Source organism: Lacerta agilis, chromosome 8, assembly GCF_009819535.1.
Source record: "Lacerta agilis isolate rLacAgi1 chromosome 8, rLacAgi1.pri, whole genome shotgun sequence".
NCBI lineage: Eukaryota > Metazoa > Chordata > Lepidosauria > Squamata > Lacertidae > Lacerta > Lacerta agilis.
In genome coordinates this window covers 805,085-822,495 of record NC_046319.1, presented here as the reverse complement: position 1 = coordinate 822,495, position 17,411 = coordinate 805,085, and the positions used below count along the sequence as shown (strand labels likewise).

Genomic DNA, 17,411 nt, shown 5'->3' with positions numbered 1-17,411 from the left:
TTTTACTGTGCAAAATATGGGTGGAATTATTTCCACCCTTTCAAGCAGTGGCAAGGAGACAGTTCTTCTGCCCAACACTCTTGGTTATGTTGCCACCAGCAGAAACCCTTTGGGGTACAGTCTCTGCCAGCAATGGCCCAAGATGTTTCGTTACCTGAGGTGAAGCAGACGATGGTGCCATCCCATGACTAAAGAGTGCTAAAGAGCAGGGTTTTTTTGGGGGGGGGGGGAAGTGGTGCGGCAAAGGCAAAAATGGTTGGACTCTGGACAAGCAGAAGCATGGATGAGCCCTAACAGGAGACATGGCAGAGGTGGTGTGTGGTGTGGAAAAAGTGGATGGGCAAGCAGAACTGTGGGCTTCACTCCCATGGGAAATAGAGATGGCCACCAACTTGGATGGCCTCAAAAGAAGAGTAGACAGATTCTTGGAGGATCAAGCTTTCCATGGCTACTACCCACAGTGGCTGTGCTCTCAGGTGTCCCATAGGCATTTGGTTGGCCATTGGAAGAATAGAATGCTGGGTGACATGGGCCATTGGCCTGATCCAGAGGGCTCATCTTATCTTCTGATGACTGAAAAGATGCCATGACATTAATTGTGATGTAGGCTAGCAGGCTAGTGCAGGGCGGGCTGCCCTCCTCTTCAAGCACCTGCTGCCTGAGGTGGCTGCCTCACCCTGACCAATGGCAGGGCTGGCGCTGTTGTCCGCCATTCAAGGCCAGGAGGACCAGTACTGGCATGAAATACCATGGGGCCATAAGGCTCTGTCTCATCCAGAGTCAGGCTGTTCTTCCATCTAGCTCAATATTTATCTGCACTGACTGGCAGAAGGGAAGGTGGTCTTTCTGCATGCCTAGTCAGGGGTCCTTTCCCAGCCCACCTGGAGATGCCAGGGGTTGAAATGTTCTTGCAACAGTTGTGTGCTCTTCCCACTGAGCTGTGGCTTTCGAGGGCCTCTGCAGGGACTGCTTTGAGGCTGCCCAAGGCCTGCCTCCATTCACAAATCTCTCTCCTCCCTGTGGTGCCAGCTTCCTTTGCCGCTCCCCTCTCCTGGACGCGAGAGGCCTCCTTCTCTGGGCCAGGGTCCCACATAGGAAGTGTCCAGTTAATTATAGCGAGAGCATCTTGGTTACCTCATCTGCTCGGACACCTGCCTGCTCTACTTTCCTTTTGAGAAGCGCAAGGGGGGGGAGAGGGGGTTTCCATTCCCAAAGGCTTATGCAAGAGTTCAAATGTGGGTAGGGTCAAGCCCACGTCCGTTTTCAGTGCTAAATGCCGGCTGCTGCTCTGGTCTGCGAGGTCTGCTCCTCCTGGGTCCAGAGAGGGACACTGTTTCCCTTTGAAGAGAGAGAGCTGAAAGTGGCTCTGGAGCTCCTCCCGGTGACCTCTGCTTATGGGGCATGACTCGCTTGCGTAACGTCTGACTGTGTCCAGTTTTGTCTGTGCCCTGAGCATTTTTTCTGATTTGTTGTGGGGCAGACGTAGGACAGCAAGCCTTTGTCCCTTTTTGCCTGTGCTGGGGTTGTACATCTTCCGCTTAACCATTCATTAACTCCACACTTTTCAGTGCATTTCCTTGTCAGTTTTCTAATAGCAAAGAGTCTGTTTGTTTTAAAAAGTGGATTTGTTGTGACAGAGCACTTTATTCCCCCTTTGAATTGCACAAACCTCAGTTTCCCAGCATGTGGTTGAATACCTCCAGCAAAATACTGACAGTCTGGAGGGGCTTTGCTGCCCATGCTGTGCAGGTGCCATTTCCTTTTGTCCTGCTGCTGTCTGGGGGCGGGGCGGGGGGCGGGGAGATCAAGCATGAGGCCTCTCTCTCAGGCCATCTTTTACATCCCCTTTAAGAAAACAAAAGGGTTTGCTCATAAGCATATTGTACAGCTTTCATGTTTTCCAAGGGCTCAAACAAACAGACAGACAAACAAACAAACAAACTCCCTGCCTACAATCCTGGAGAACTGCTGCCTGTCAGTGTAGGCAATGATGAGCTACATGGATCAATGGTCTGACTCAGCCAGATCTAATCAGCCAGATCTATGGTTTCAGCTGAAAATCTATTAAGTTTTTTAAAAAAACAAAACCCAATGGGAAAGGAGGCAGGAGGCTCTGGCAGGACCCCAGAGTCCTCCTCCCTCCTCCCCAAAGCTGGGCAAGCTCTTACTGGGCTTGGGGAAGGAGGCGAGAGGCCCACGTCCCAACCTTTCTTGGAAGAACTTTGGAGGCTTTGCCATAGTCAGCTATGATGCCTCTACCTATGAACACCTGGGGAAAGCTGTAGGCAGGCTGAATGAGAAAGAGGTGAGGATTACAGAACAGACACATCACTAAAACTTAATTTTAAAAACGTGAGATTTGGATATCGTATCTTTTTTATTAGAATGCAGCAGTGTTACGTTTGTTTTTTTGGAAAAAAGATCTGGTCATGTTCATGAACTTACATGCTAACTTTTCTATTTACCCTATTTTGTGAGCTGCTCTGGGCAAAATATATAGGTAGTGTGGGATAGAAATGCTAAAAAAAGCAAGAAAAGAAAGAAGAGCAAATGCATTTGTGGAAAGGCTGTAGTTCAGCGGTAGAGAGCTTGCATTGCACACAGAAGTTTCCTCATTGGATCCCCAGCATTTCCAGGTAGGGCTGAAATCGGGGTGCCCTGGGACAAAGGCAGAGTCCAAGGCACCGCCAAAGAAAGTGGGCTGTCTCACTTTAAACAGGGCAATTGGAAGGTCTGCTACAGCATGTCATTTGTTGACTGCATTGTGAGTGTAAAATCGGCCCATGGTCAACTCTTGCGACAAAAACAATCTGTTGTATCAGCCGAAGATGAGAGCTCCCAGTGCTCACCCCAAAACGTTCAGCTCCTTCTCTGCTTAGCTGGTCATTGTGGCCATACAGAGTCGGACGGTCCTTTGGTGGACCTGGCACAAGGCGGCAGCATCGGTCTCCCTATGTATTTCTGAGTTAGGAATACTTAGGCTGGCATTATGGATGTTGTTGGATTTAGGAGCTTTGGAAGGGGGAAAATCCCTCTTGAGATGTAAAAGCACAGTGATCAGTTGCAATATTGCCTTCAGTTTCATCAGCATTTAATGTTTTTGCTTAAGGCATCTGTTGGGTTGTGTGTGGTTTTTTTTAAATAAAATGTTAAAACTTGAAAATTTGCCAAAAACTAAATACAAAAACAAAACAAAACTGTTTTGTTTTAATTTTAATTGGATACTCTGAAGCAGGAGGAGGAGCCTTAGAGATGTTGCTAAACTACAACTCCAAGCCTGGCCAGTGGGTGAGGGGAGCTGTAGTTCAACGATGTCTGGAGGACTAAAGGTTCCCCTGCTTGTTTTGAATAGAAGCCCCTGACCTCCACAGGGGAGCTGAGGAAGGACACCTCTTGTGGAGCTCTGTGTCATAAGAAAGGCAGCGCTTCTGCTGAAAATGGAGAAATTAGATTCAGTTCACATTTAATGGTAGTAAACCTACCAGATCCACACTGTGTGAAACAATATGCAAACTACAGCCCAGCTGTTCTTTGGCATTTGTACTTTTCTGAATGTCCTCAGTTCTCCAGACAAGGAATGCATGCATAGATGCCTATCTTTGAGATCTTCAGGAGTAGGTCGGTATACAAATTTAATAAAGAAATAAAAATAAATATTGTAGGGTAAGTGTAAATAGCACAGGAAAGTGCATTATATTTGGAGAAATTACTTTGTAAAAATGTGTGTTTTAGTGGTGTGGGCCAGTGATATCAAGACATACAGTGCGTGGTGCCACGTGTTACGGAGGGGGAGGGGAAAACTTGGCACCCACGTTTCCCATTTTGGGCGGCAGGTCTGTGCTTCTTTTAACAGTGTTCTGCCCTCAGTCAAAATGCTGGTTAGACTTAGAAGGGTTTGGCCTCGCCTTCCCTTGGTGCTGGCTGGCACCAAGTCCTTCTCCCTGACATGCTAACTTTCTGTGTGCGAGGATTTGTTTATTTTTGTGTGGAGGAGCAATCAGGTGCAGTCGCAATCCCAGATGCAGCTTAACCACATCAGCGAGAGCTGCACCTCAGCTATTGCAGGTTAGCACAAGACACCCACTAAAAATGCCTCTTCTCTTTCCAAGGCTGATGCTGCAACCAGCTTCTTACGGGCGGCGCGATCTGGAAACCTGGACAAGGCTCTGGACCACTTGAGGAATGGTGTGGATATTAACACCTGCAACCAGGTAGGCCAGGACCTCTTCCCTGACACCCCCTACCCTTGGTCCACCAGCTTTTGGCTTGGTCTTGATTGCTCCAGCTGTGGGCTTGCGTTCTGCCCTTGGTGTCTAATCAGGTGCTGTTCAGGTGGCCTCGTGGCTCTGCAGCTCCCTCCTTTTTTAGAGCTCTTGAGTTTCCCTCATTCTTCCGCCAGGCAGAATTTTGCTTGCAGTCTAAGCTCCAGAATGTGTGAAGTAATAATAAAAAGAGCACCCCTAGGCATGTGCAGAATGTGTTTCACTCAGTGCTGAATAACCACGGCTTGTATCTTGTATTTTCATGTTGTAAACCGCCTTGAGATATATTAAATACAAATTTACTAACTATAAATAAGTAAATAAGTAAAATATATAATATAATTAGTGCACATCCAGATGGCTTGAACTTTAGGGATTGTGCGGAGGGAAGAGAGACCTTTCTTGCCATGGAATGCTTTCTGCCTTAAATAATCATTTGTAAACATATTTATATACCACTATGCATAAACTTTAAAAAAAAAATAGAGCTGTTTATAATTGTACATAAAACCAGGCAGTAAAAACCATATAAAATGTCAAAGTCAGAAGCCAGCTGACTATTGTGGAAAGGTGTTTTCTTAATTGCCTGATGGAATAGAAGTGTTTTCACCAGGAGGTTAAAAGTGGAAACAGAAGGCAGCTGCTGAATCTCTATTATCCCGCAATCCTGGGCCCAGGACCCTAAAGGCTTGGCTTCCTGCTGTTGTCAAATGATCCCCACCAACTCGGGAGACGACCAGTGATGCTCCTGCAGATGATCTCAGTGACTGGGCTGTAAGTGTAAGGGTTCAGGCGATCCCTGAGGTAACCTCAACCTCAGTTCTTCAGGGCTTTCAGCGCTTGGGTGGCGTAGCCAGCCTCCTCCACAACAGGGTTGCACAACTGAGTACAGAATTCTGCAGCTTCATTTCTCGAGCTGAAGGAAAATGTCCAGGATTCCTAACCTGAAAGAGGGAACCTTTTGGATCTGTGTGGAGCTGCCCAGTGTGATGAACAGTCAGGGCCGCTGGTCTAAGGGTGCCACAAGATTCCTAGATATATCGAGAATAGAAACAAGGGAGTTGTGTAGCACCCAAATGTATCCCTCACCACATCCCTCCACTTTTACAGCTGGCCCTGCCCACCCTGGCATGTGGGCCCAGAAGCTTATTCAGTGGGAAATGTGGCCTTTTGTCTGAGAAAAACTCCTTACTATTGCGATATGCCCCTGGATGTGAGAGGGCTTTACTTCTTCCTGCCTCACCCGTGAGCTGTGTGGAGGTGCTCAATAAACAGGATGCCGGACTAGATAGGCCTTTGCTCTGTTCCAGCAGGGCTGCTCTGCTCTCATGTAGCTAAGAAGACACCTGGCGATTTGCCTTCTTCCTGCCTGCGTTTGCTTCCAAGGCGTGTGTGTGAGAGAAAGTCCAAGCTACAAGGTGACTTTTGCAGGGGAAGGATTTGGGCTATTCTACCTGCTGCATAAAATATTCTGGAGAGGGCTCTTCCTATCTCCCAGATCCCAAACAGACAAGCCAGAGCCCTTCATTAAGGGAGAGCACAAGAGCCAGCGCCCTTGGGAAGCCCATTTTGCATTCCCCACTGGCAGGCTTGCAGGCGAGGTGGGGGAAATGCCTCCACTGGCAGACGGTGACTCACCTGGCTCCTACCCAGCGCCACTTCTGGGGCCTGCTTCAGCCTGCTGATGGAGTGAGTGGGCTTGCATGGAAACCAGTCCTCTGCCATCTCTGCCCAGCATGCCAGGGAAATAGTTGCTGGAGCTGACAAATAGGAATCTTGGTGTCACAGCGCAGTTGGGCACGGAAGGCCCAAGGGAGGAATCAGCTCTTTGTTGTCAAAGGTGCACTTAGCATGTTAGGGAAAGACGTGTCCATCCCATCTCTCAGCTACTCCCAGGTGTGCACCCAATGAAGCAGCTGCTGCAACAGAGAGGCCCCACCTCCGACCTCAGCTTATGTATCTCCCCCACCTGAGCTGTGTGCAAGCAGGTGAAGGCTGCGTCAGCGTGCAATCTGTTTCTGCTCCCCCCTCTTCAGTCCTTGCCTGGTCCTGGAAGACAGGGAGCAGGAGAGGTGGGGGCATGATCTGACTCGGTGCAAGTAGCAGTTGGGCTGAGTACTACCCCCACTGTCACAAAAGCAAAATTCCTAGTTATTTTCAGACAGCTTCAGGTGTGCTTACCATTCCTAATCAGATGACACAGCAGGAGGGGGGAGTTGTTTTTCCCTTCAGTAAAAATTGCTATGTTCTTTTGCCCCACAGTCCCTCACTGTCCATCCGTCCCTTCAGAACTCTGTGGAAATGTTTAGGTAGCAGTACTAGGGACACGGGTGGCGCTGTGGTCTAAACCACTGAGCCTAGGGCTTGCCGATCAGAAGGTTGGTGGTTCGAATCCCCGCAACAGGGTGAGCTCCCGTTGCTTGGTCCCAGCTCCTGCCAACCTAGCAGTTCGAAAGCATGTCAAAGTGCAAGTAGATAAATAGGTACTTCTCTGGCGGTGTTTCCATGCGCTGCTCTGGTTCGCCAGAAGCGGCTTAGTCATGCTGGCCACATGACCCGGAAGCTGTACGCCGGCTCCCTTGGCCAATAAAGTGAGATGAGCACCGCAACCCCAGAGTCGGACACGACTGGACCTAATGGTCAGGGGTCCCTTTACCTTTACTAGGTATAACTAAGGCTGACCCATCCTTCCTCTCACCTGCTGCTTTCCTTCTTCAGTGCTCATTTGATGCAAATGGCAAATTAAGGCTTTCCACGAATTGCGGTTTGCTCTGATTTTGCCCTAAAGAGTGGGTTTTCCATGGGAAAAGAGCAGGGCAAAGGGGAAACCAGTCAGACCTGTGCCCGGAAAGCGCAGGGCAAACAGAAAGCTGTCCTTTCTTGGCATGGGACCCACGGAGGTTTGGGCAAGTCCTAAGGTGGCTTCTCTGTTCCTATGATTCCTATGATTTATTTTATGCTATTTATTTATTGAGTTTGTATAGCACCCTTCATCCCTAGGTCTCAGGGCCGTTCACAACATAAAAAATGCAAGATAAAAAACACAAAATACATTATAAAAACAAAAACAAGCCAATAACAACCCCCCTCCCATCTCTGGGCTCTCAAACGTCCCGGAACAACATCAGAATATAGCAAGAGCTCTGCTGCACCATCCAGTCCAGCATTTGAGGCCATCAGCAGAGCCAAAGACCATATGAAGAGCGTCACTGGTTCAGGCCCTTGGCATCCTTTTCTCACAATGGACGACTTGATGTCTATGGGATGCCTGCAAAGCAGGGCCTGAGCAGCCCAACAGTCTTCCCACTGGTGTTTGCTAGCAACTGGTGCTCCAACACACGCTGCCTCCAGCAGTGGAGGTAGAAACACAGCCCCCAGGCTAGTTGCCATGAAGGTGTCAGTTAAGGCCATCCAGGTTGGTGTCCATCACTGCCTCTTGTGGAAGCACATTCTGCAGTAGGAGCTCTACAGGATCAGGCCAATGGTTCACCTAGTCCAGCATCCTGTCCTCTGAATGGCCAGTCAGAGAGATGCCCATGGGTTGCCCACAAGCAGGACCTGAGTTCAGCAGCTCACTCTCTCCCCACCTGTAATAATAATAATAATAATAATAATAATAATATTTATTATTTGTACCCCGCCCATCTGGCTGGATTTCCCCAGCCACTCTGGGCGGCTTCCAACAGAAATCAAATACAAAAATATCAAACATTAAAAACTTCCCTAAAAAGGGCTGCCTTCAGGTTTTTTCTGAATGTCAGGTAGTTGTTTATTTCCCTGACCTGTGATGGGAGGGCGTTCCACAGGGCGGGCGCCACTACCGAGAAGGCCCTCTGCCTGGTTCCCTGTAGTTTTGCTTCTCGCAGTGAGGGAACCGACAGAAGGCCCTCGGCGCTGGATCTCAGTGTAGTTCCCTGGTACTCTGATAGTGGCTGGAACATAGCCATCATGGCCACTAGACATGAATCTGTCCAATCTTCTTCTAAAACCTTCCAAGTTGATGGGCATCACTGCCTCTTGTGGGAGTAAGTTCCATAGTTTAGCTCTGCGCTGCATGAAGAAGTAATTCCTTTTGTCATTTCTGAATCTTGTAGTTTGCTGAAGTTGCTGAGAACTCTCTCTTGGAGATCCCTTGTCCCTCTCACACAACTGCATTTCCAGGAGAGGGGGAACGGCTGTGAAACCAGGTCTTTGTGTCTGCTGTGTGGAGATGCGGTTGTATGTTTTTTTTACTGAGTGGCACAGTATACGAGGGCACGGCTCACTTCTCTTTCCCTTGCAGGCTTCCTAGAGTCATTACTCCCTTGGCTCTGCTAGGGAGACAGTGTTAGCATTTCACACCTCTGGTGTGTAATTAACCTGCTTCTGAGCTCATGTCATGAACACGTCTGCCCAAAGTAGAAGTACAGCATGAGTTAGAATGCAGTCAGCAACAGAGTGGCTTGCATTTCTCTCAGACAGCTGGAAGCAGTCGGCTGTCAATCCCTCCTTCTTGACAATGAAATGAATGCAGATAAGCAATTAGCAGAGGGTGGGCTGGAGAGAAGCCAACTCTATCAAGAAGCACAGGCAGGCTTGCAAGGCAGGAGGGGGAGCATTTCCTCACCGGAAGAGGAGGTAGTTAACCCCATGAGCCCAAGGAGTAGATGAATAGGGAAAGTATAAGACAGAAAACAAACCCAGAAACATAAGGGTCATAGGTTCAGGATATTCTGCAGAAGCAGGAAGCACTCTTCAGAAGGGTCAACTGACTCGTAAGACACGGATGCTCGGCTAGAGCATCAGAGGCTAATTGTTTGCTTTGCAATAAATCTTCAAGCTAATTACAACTTGCGTGCTGTGTTATCAAGACAGCAGCCTGGACTCCTGACACCTCAGAGGTTATGTGATTCTTCTTGACCTTAATGCTAGGACCTTGGGCTGCTTTGGGCCACAGAGGTGCATGTTCTGGACTAGCTCTGACCAAGCATCTTCACTGAGGAGAAATTCCCATTTGGAACACATGTGTGTCTATGGCAGCTTCAAGATGGCGGCCTGTTTAGTGGTGCATTCATTTGGATTTGTTTGTGGAAAGTTTATAGAGATGGGCTGTGACGTTGGCTTTTTATTGAGCATTTGTTCAGATTTGTTTATGAGAAAGTGTTGCATCAAACCATTGTTATCTCATACTTTCTGGTGCATTATCCTGTCACTTTCCTTATTGCAGAAAAAGTTCAAGGGGAGGGAAGTGGATTTGTTGTCCAAGTGTGCCAGATCACCTTAATGGTGCAACCTGAATTTGCCCAGATGCAACTGAATCCCTCTTGCAAGACAGCAGCAGTCTCGAAGTGCCCTGTGTCAGAGGTGTTGTCAGGTCAGGGCTGTGTCTCAGCAGTCGGGCACATGCTTCGTGTGTGGAAGGTCTCAGGTTCAATCCCTGGCATCTCCAGGCAGGATTGCGATTGTCTTCTGTCTGAAACCCTGAAGAGCTGTTATCAGCATTGCTCAGCTAAACAGAGCAGCACTCTGACTCTGTAACAAGCACATTTCTATATTCCTATGACTTTGGAGCAGAGCATCAAGGCCCAAGCTAGCAGGAGAAGCAGGAGAGAGACGCTCAAACGCAGCAGGATTGGCCTACTTCATTTTTTAAAAAAAGTATTTCATTGTTTTATAAATGAAGGTTACACTTGTATACAAAACATGTGATTAATAGAACATCCAACTACTATTTAAAAAACCAAGCTCCTCCCTCCTCATATAGCCCCCTTAATCCTGGTACAATAGTCCCCATTCACTTAGGGCTTTGGCCACTAGTACAAACACTATGAATTGGGTCTGATAGCTCACAGGCAGTCAGCACATTGCCCTGAGGATGGGGGTGATATCATCTCTTGCTACACCATAAAGTAATTGCGTAGCATCAATCTGCACGAGCTGCAGCTTCCAAAGAGCTGCCCATGTAGAGTGCTTTGCAGGAATCTTTCCGGGAGGTGGTTAGAGCATGGATCACTCAGATGAAATACTCTTGGGCTAGGAATGGGTGTAATTGGCTGTAAGCTCTCCTTGCAAGTGACGCCACCTGTGTCTCCCGCCAGAGAAAGCTTTGCATTGAGGAGAAGGAGAAGGAGAAGAAGAAGAAGAAGAAGAAGAAGAAGAAGAAGAAGAAGAAGAAGAAGAAGAAGAAGAAGAGTTTGGATTTGATATCCCGCTTTATCACTTCTCTAAGGAGTCTCAAAGCGGCTCACATTCTCCTTTCCCTTCCTCCCCCACAACAAACTCTCTGTGAGGTGAGTGGGGCTGAGAGACTTCAAAGAAGTGTGACTAGCCCAAGGTCACCCAGCAGCTGCATGTGGAAGAGCGGAGATGCAAACCCGGTTCACCAGATTACGGGACTACCGCTCTTAACCACTACACCACACTGGCCTCGCAAGCCATGTTCCTGCTCTCTCGGGGAACGCTACCTTGTCTAGAACAGACCAACATCCCCATACCTAAAACTGAGCACCACTTACTCACAGGACCTCCATCTTGTCTAGATTTAGCTTTAGTTTATTGCCCACCCTCTCCAGCTGTTTGAGTTTCAGCACTCAAACAGCCTCTCCGGATTTAAGCGGAATGGGGAGAGAGCCGGGTGCCTTCTGCATGCTGATGAGACCATGCTCCAAATCCCAGTTGACGGGTTCTAATGGCTTCATATAGACATTAAACAGCACGGGGGACAAGATGAACCTTTGAGGGGCCCCATGGGCTAAAGGCTGTGGCTCCAAACAGTTGTCCTCCTGTGCTGTTTCCTGCCAAATATGCTGAAGGTAGAAGTGGAACCATTGCAGTCCAGTGCCTCCAGCTTCCTCCCACCCCTGGAGTTGTTCCCTGAGGACACCATGGTTGATGGTTTCAGAAGCCACTGAGAGATCAAGGAGACCCAACAGGGTTGCATCTCCTCCCCGTCTCTCTCCTGATAAAGGTCATCAGTTAACCCAGCTTGCTCCCTTACCATCCCTGGGCTTGGAGGAAAGTTGTGTTTTGGTTTGTCTGGAGTGAATTTGGTAAGTTCCAGTTTAAAATGCACACGGAATGAATTCCTCCATTTATCCCTAATTTCGCTGCACAACCTTCCCTCGAAGCAGCCCCTTCACTTTGTGGTCACATTAGGTGATTTTGTATCTTGCTGCTTGATCCTGTTCTGCTGCGGAAGAAGATGTGTTCCTCTGGAGAGTCTCTTTCCCCCAGCGCATGCACAGGCACAAATCCAGCCCTTGATTCTGGAGGCAGCTGCCGTTTGTTCTTAATTGGAAGAGACTGTTGTGCTCATTATCACGAAGTGCCGCCCCAGAAGAGGAAGGCAGGCCTTGTGGTAATGGAGCTACAAATGCACACATACAGCTCCTGGGTAGATTTTCTTCCCCATCACTGATCAGAAATAAATACTTATTCAAGGTGCCCCCCACCCCAGCTCTCTTAGAGAACTGAGACCAAAAAAAGGGGAGAAGTCTAATAGGATCACATTCCCCCTGGACGTGTGGAATTGTGTCTGTTGGGTATTATCTGGACTTAGGAGAGGCAGGGTGGATCCAACCACCCTCAGTTTTCCCAAGCTGTCTGGTTTAAGTGAGAAAAGCTCAGGGCAGGGGAATAGTTGCGGGCACTATTTCTATATTTGTACACTTTCATAATGCAAGACAGCTCTTGGACCCTTCAGGAGGACAGTCACATTAGTCCAGGCATCCCCAACCTTCGGCCCTACAGATGTTTTGGGTTACAATTCCCATCATCCCTGACCACTGGTCCTGATAGCTAGGGATCATGGGAGCTGTAGGCCAAAACATCTGGAGGGCGCAGGTTGGGGATGCCTGCATTAGTCTTTGTTGCAGGAAGTTTATTAAAATGAGTACAGTATACAATTGCATCTTTGACGACTAACTGGGTTGCTTCTTTTTCAAAGAGCACCAGCTTGTTAAGGAGTTAATTGCCTACATAATTGGAAAATTACCACCCAGAAATTGGTAGCAACAAAGGATCACTCACACGCAAGGCCCTTGGAACACGCAAGGCCTGTTTCTTTTAAAAGCTTTCTCATGCCTCCTCCCAAGCCTTGCACTGACGCTCCTGGCACAGCGCCCTGCCTTGGAATTCCTGCTCCTGTGTCAGGTAGATTGGGATCTACTGGGAGAGTTCTGGGTGGTTTGCAGCAGATCAGCAAGAAAGGATTTTAACTCCTGGTTGCCTCACAAAAACAGCACCTCAAAAGCTTTCTTTCCCTTCCATAAATTCAGTTGCTGAAAAACGATACTTGCAGAAGGTGGGGAACCGGAGTGGATTTTTGCGGGAAAGGAGTTGTGAGCTTGCTGCTGGTACTGATCACAAATTCCTGGGCTGAGCATGTTCTCAGACACACACTGTGCAAAGGTAAAGGGACCCCTGACCATTAGGTCCAGTCGCGGACGACTCTGGGGTTGCAGCGCTCATCTCACTTTACTGGCCGAGGGAGCCGGCGTACAGCTTCCGGGTCATGTGGCCAGCATGACTAAGCCGCTTCTGGCGAACCAGAGCAGCGCACGGAAATGCCGTTTACCTTCCCGCCAGAGCGGTACCTATTTATCTACTTGCACTTTGACGTGCTTTCGAACTGCTAGGTGGGCAGGAGCAGGGACCAAGCAACGGGAGCTTACCCTGTCACGGGGATTTGAACCGCCAACCTTCTGATCAGCAAGCCCTAGGCTCATTGGTTTCGATCACAGTGCCTCCCGCATCCCATAACTGCTCAAAAGTATTAGGTAGTGGGAGGACATAGCAGACGACACAGAGATTTCTCCAAGTAGCTCTTTATAAGTAAGCTGGCACTGAACTGAACTAAACAGCTCAGCCGGCCTGCTTTTATAGGCAGCCGGCAGGCAACTGTTGTAAGAAAAAATCTGCCCTTATTCCCTCAAGAGCCCTTGCAGTCCTTTGCAGGTTCTCCATTGGTAGGAGTAAAAAACAGAGCCCACCAGAGAAGATTGAGAAGCAAAGCAGCTAGTAAGCTTGATCTTTATTGAACCTGTTGCATTTAAATATCCCTCCTGGAGTCTAGCCCACCCCCAGAAACAGCATCCAATCAACAGAAGAGATGTAACCCAAGACCCCCCCCCCCAATACATCAGAGTTACATCACAAAATGGGAGGGTCAGAGGAGGTAACTTGGGAATTTTCCACCACACCTGTGCCATCTCTCCTTGACCCCTCCCAGACACACATTTCTGCAAAACAAAAGGTTTCCTGCCCTGGCCGTTAGGGCTAATGGTTGTCCTCTGTGAGGGAAATGGCCCATATCTGGCACTCAAGCAGAGACTTCTCACCTCCTTCCTGCAGATGAAAACACTTGGCCAGCTAGGATCAAAATGGAGTGAGGCCTAACTTCCTGTGCTGTTTTCAGACATGTGGCCTTATTTGTTTGATACATTAATAACAATTATTATATATGAAAGACCTTAAAATTCTTATAACACAACATTGTAACAACAGCAGCCCAGGGTTTCCCGCCTAAATTAACTGACGTGGACTTGAGTGGAAACTATATACTGTGCACAACAGCCCTGGTGGCCAGGGAGAGAACTTCAAGACGGAACAGGCCCCTTCCAGGCCACAGGCCACAGGCCAGGCCTTCCACGTTGAGGTGCTCCCTCCCTCCCTCCCCCCCTCCCCCATCGCAGGGTGAGTTGTGCGTCAGACTGAACCCCCCTCCCTGTTCAGGAAGTTTCATTCATGAGGTGGAGTGGTAGAAATTTGGGGCAAGGAGGGGTTGCTACCAGAGGTGAGAAGTTTGTCTTCAGTGAGAGATAGGCAGTGGCATTAACAGTTTATACTTGTAGATTGTCTGCATGTTGTGCCAAGGGAAATCAAAATTCAGCACCAAGACCCCACATTTTGCTCCAGGAAAAGCCGTGATCTGAAACCTTAAATGATGCAACTGTGCTATTTTTTCATTCCCTTGTGCTTTTCCCCCAATGACTTATTCAGCAATCTTCCTCTTCTACATAATTTACTCTGCATTGCCACACAAAAAAGGGTGGTGTCTAAGGGGAGACTTCATGACTTCACCCCCAAGCCAGCTTTTTCTCTCCCCCCACACTACTCCCCCCCCCCCCGCTGTCTGCTTTGCTTCACTTTCTGTCTGATTAAGAGTTCTGGAGAACTCAAAAGTTGGCTTGCTATTTTGTGCCGTTTTGGTTGGTCCTAATGAAGGCATCTCCACCTCCACTGTGGATTTTGAAGTATTTCTGCACTGCTAGCTGTGACAGAAAAGTTTGTTTTTGCTGGGGCAGGCTGGGTCCCCAAGTATTTTTCTCTGAGAACCAGCGCCGAGGGCCTTCTGGCGGTTCCCTCACTGCAAGAAGCAAAGCTACAGGGAACCAGGCAGAGGGCCTTCTCGGTAGTGGCGCCCGCCCTGTGGAACTCCCTCCCACCAGGTGTCAAAGAGATAGACAAATACCAGACATTAAGAAAATACCTGAAGGCAGCCCTGTTTAGGGAAGTTTTTAACCTGTGATATTTTAAATGTATTTTAATATCTGTTGGGGGTACCCAGCCAGATGGGCGGGGTACAAAAATTTTATTATTATTATTATTATTATTATTATTATTATTATTATTATTATTATTATTATTATTTTCTTTTTCTTTTCCCCATGCCAGAAAAGGGTTAATGTATGGCAGCCTCTGATTGGTCGAGGTTCCAGGAGGGGGAGTTGAAAATGAGAGGATTTGGAGAGGAGACAGCAGGGAGTGAGTTTTGGAGGGAGAGTTGGGAGGAGGTTTTGGAGCAGGTTGGGATTGAGGTTGGGAGACAGGGAGTGAGAGGAGAGAGAGTTGGTTCTGGGTAGAAACCTCCCCTCTGAGGAATATGTCACAAGCTAGAGAAAGGAGTCTCTGAGCTTCGTGTGAAGGACAGTGTGTGGGGTCCTGTGAGAGTAATAGGCCAGGAATTAACTGGAAGGCTGAGGCTGAGCCAGGAGAAGTAGGAGCTGGAAAGAGACAGTCTCCTTAGGTCTCATTCCAGTCAGGAGGCGAGAGATAGTAAGAGAAGACTCCCAAACCAGTGAAACCTTGGGTCTGTTACTTGGAGTACCGCAGGAGTAGGGTTGTCTAAGGGGTGTGTAACTGACAGAAAGTACCACCTTGTTAAGAACCAAAGGATTAAGTGTGAAACAACTGAGAGAACCTTGAAGTGAAATAACATTGTAAACTGAAGTATCCTAAGTTTTATCCACCTGTGTCATAAACTTCCTTGTTAAATAAAATCATTATTGTTTATTTGAACAAATCCTGCCTGAGACTCCTAATTATTAAGTTTACCTCACGCAAGTCCCCCACAAGATAACCTGAGGTACAGTAGTCTGTGGGAATTTGTGGGATTGGTGTTCTTTGAGTTGGGTGCACACTCTAGTTTTCAAGTGAGAGGACGGGCCCAACAGCGCTGGGGGGGGGGGGGGAGTGCCGTCGTACTAGCCACACAAGGCAACTGGGCTTGAGCCACTGAACCCTGGATCGTTTGCCTGTCAGCCCCTCTGCTATTTCATCCACCCTTCCTTTTTACAACTATGATGACTGGAAACTTGGCATTTAATAAATAATAATGTAGACATCCAATGAAGCTGAATGTTGGAAGATTCAGGACAGATAAAGTAAAGTACCGGTACATCTTCACCAGGGATGGCCACCAACAGTGGCTTTGAAAGAAGACGGGGCAGATTTGAGGAGGAGATGCCTATCAGTGGACCCACTTGGAGGCAGAGAGGAGAGGCCTCTTGGGCTCAGGTCCTGCTTGTGGGCTTCCCACAGAGGCATCTGGCTGGCCACTGTGAGGCTAGTGGACGAGAGGGAGTCCTGGCCTGACCCTAGTAATAATATTCTGTGTCCAGAACCGCATTGCATTTGAGTCCTGGAACTAAACATCTAAGTTCTGCACTGGCTGCCTATATCTTATTGAGCCAAGTTCAACGTGTAGCTGCCAGTGGACAAAGCCCCAAACTGCTCACCTGAAGGGTTGTCTCATTCCTTAAACCCAGATCAGATGCAATAATCTGGAGGAGCCCTCCTGACTTCCCCATGGTTCTATTCATTTAGGGCTGATCTACACTCCCTCTTGTCTCACTGCTTTCTCTAGGGGGAAACTGCTCTTGGACGCCCCATTGGAGCAAATGGCAATTTGGGTTTTCTCCAGATTGACGTTTGCTCTGATTTAGCACTGAGGAGCGGGTTTTCCCTGTTAAAGGAGCGGGGCAAGGGGGAAACTGCTCAGACTTGTGCTTTCTAGGAATGGGAAAAGCAGAAGCCCTTGGTGTCTACACAAACTTAAGATTTTTAGCATAGTACTGGCAGCAATATTTTGAAATTCTGCTCCAGTTGAATTCAGAGGCCTGCCTACAATTCTGATATTTCATTATCTGTTCAGAATGATTTTGTTTTGCCAATAATTTTTAGATAAATAAAATTCAGTGTTTGTCTTTTGCTCTGTCATTTGTGATATTGTAATTTTATGATGTTTTAATGATTTTATTGGGTTTTTTTATGAGTTGGCCATCTATAGTCTTATTAATGAATTGAATAAATGGAAATGTGGCTTTCTGGGATGAACCGGTGAAAATTGGTTGCCTGGAGGGTATCCTAAGAAGTGAGCAAGCCACCTAAGTTGAATGGGCATGGGGGGTGCACTACCTGATTCTCGGTCAAATGGGATATCTGCTCTGGGACTGATCATCTGCCAGTCATGACAAATTCTGGAGCTTGTTAAGTGAAGACCCAGGTGCCAGTCCACTGCTGGCCTCTCATGGTCTGATAGCGCACCTGCCTTTCCACCCTGGGGAATATCACACTTGTGGTCAAGGTCCAACCTCACATGTCCTGTATGAGATAAAAGAGGGATGCGTGTGGTCAGACCTAGCCCACAAGCCTTGTATTCTCACACAAAACTGAGCACGGCCTCTTAACCTACCATCTGATCACCATCACCATCTGCACCAACCTCGATTCCATCACCACCATTCTCAGAGGACCTGCACCTGCATCTTTCATCTGTCATGTGCCACTTTAGATGCCCAGCAGCAAAGAGAAAGAAACCTCGGATTGCCCTGGGATGCCAATATGGTGCCTAGCTGAAAAGGAAGGAAGAATCCACATGGTTTGGGGTGG

The 17,411-nt window shown here is 48.0% G+C and overlaps 1 protein-coding gene across 1 annotated transcript in view; it reads left to right on the top strand.

Annotated features, from left to right (window-relative positions):
* Nucleotides 1–17,411, top strand: part of ANK1 (ankyrin 1) — a 177,323-nt gene that overhangs the window by 72,453 nt on the left and 87,459 nt on the right. The window contains 1 exon segment of the mRNA XM_033158987.1: nt 4,110–4,211. Coding sequence (XP_033014878.1) covers nt 4,110–4,211 — 102 coding nt within the window.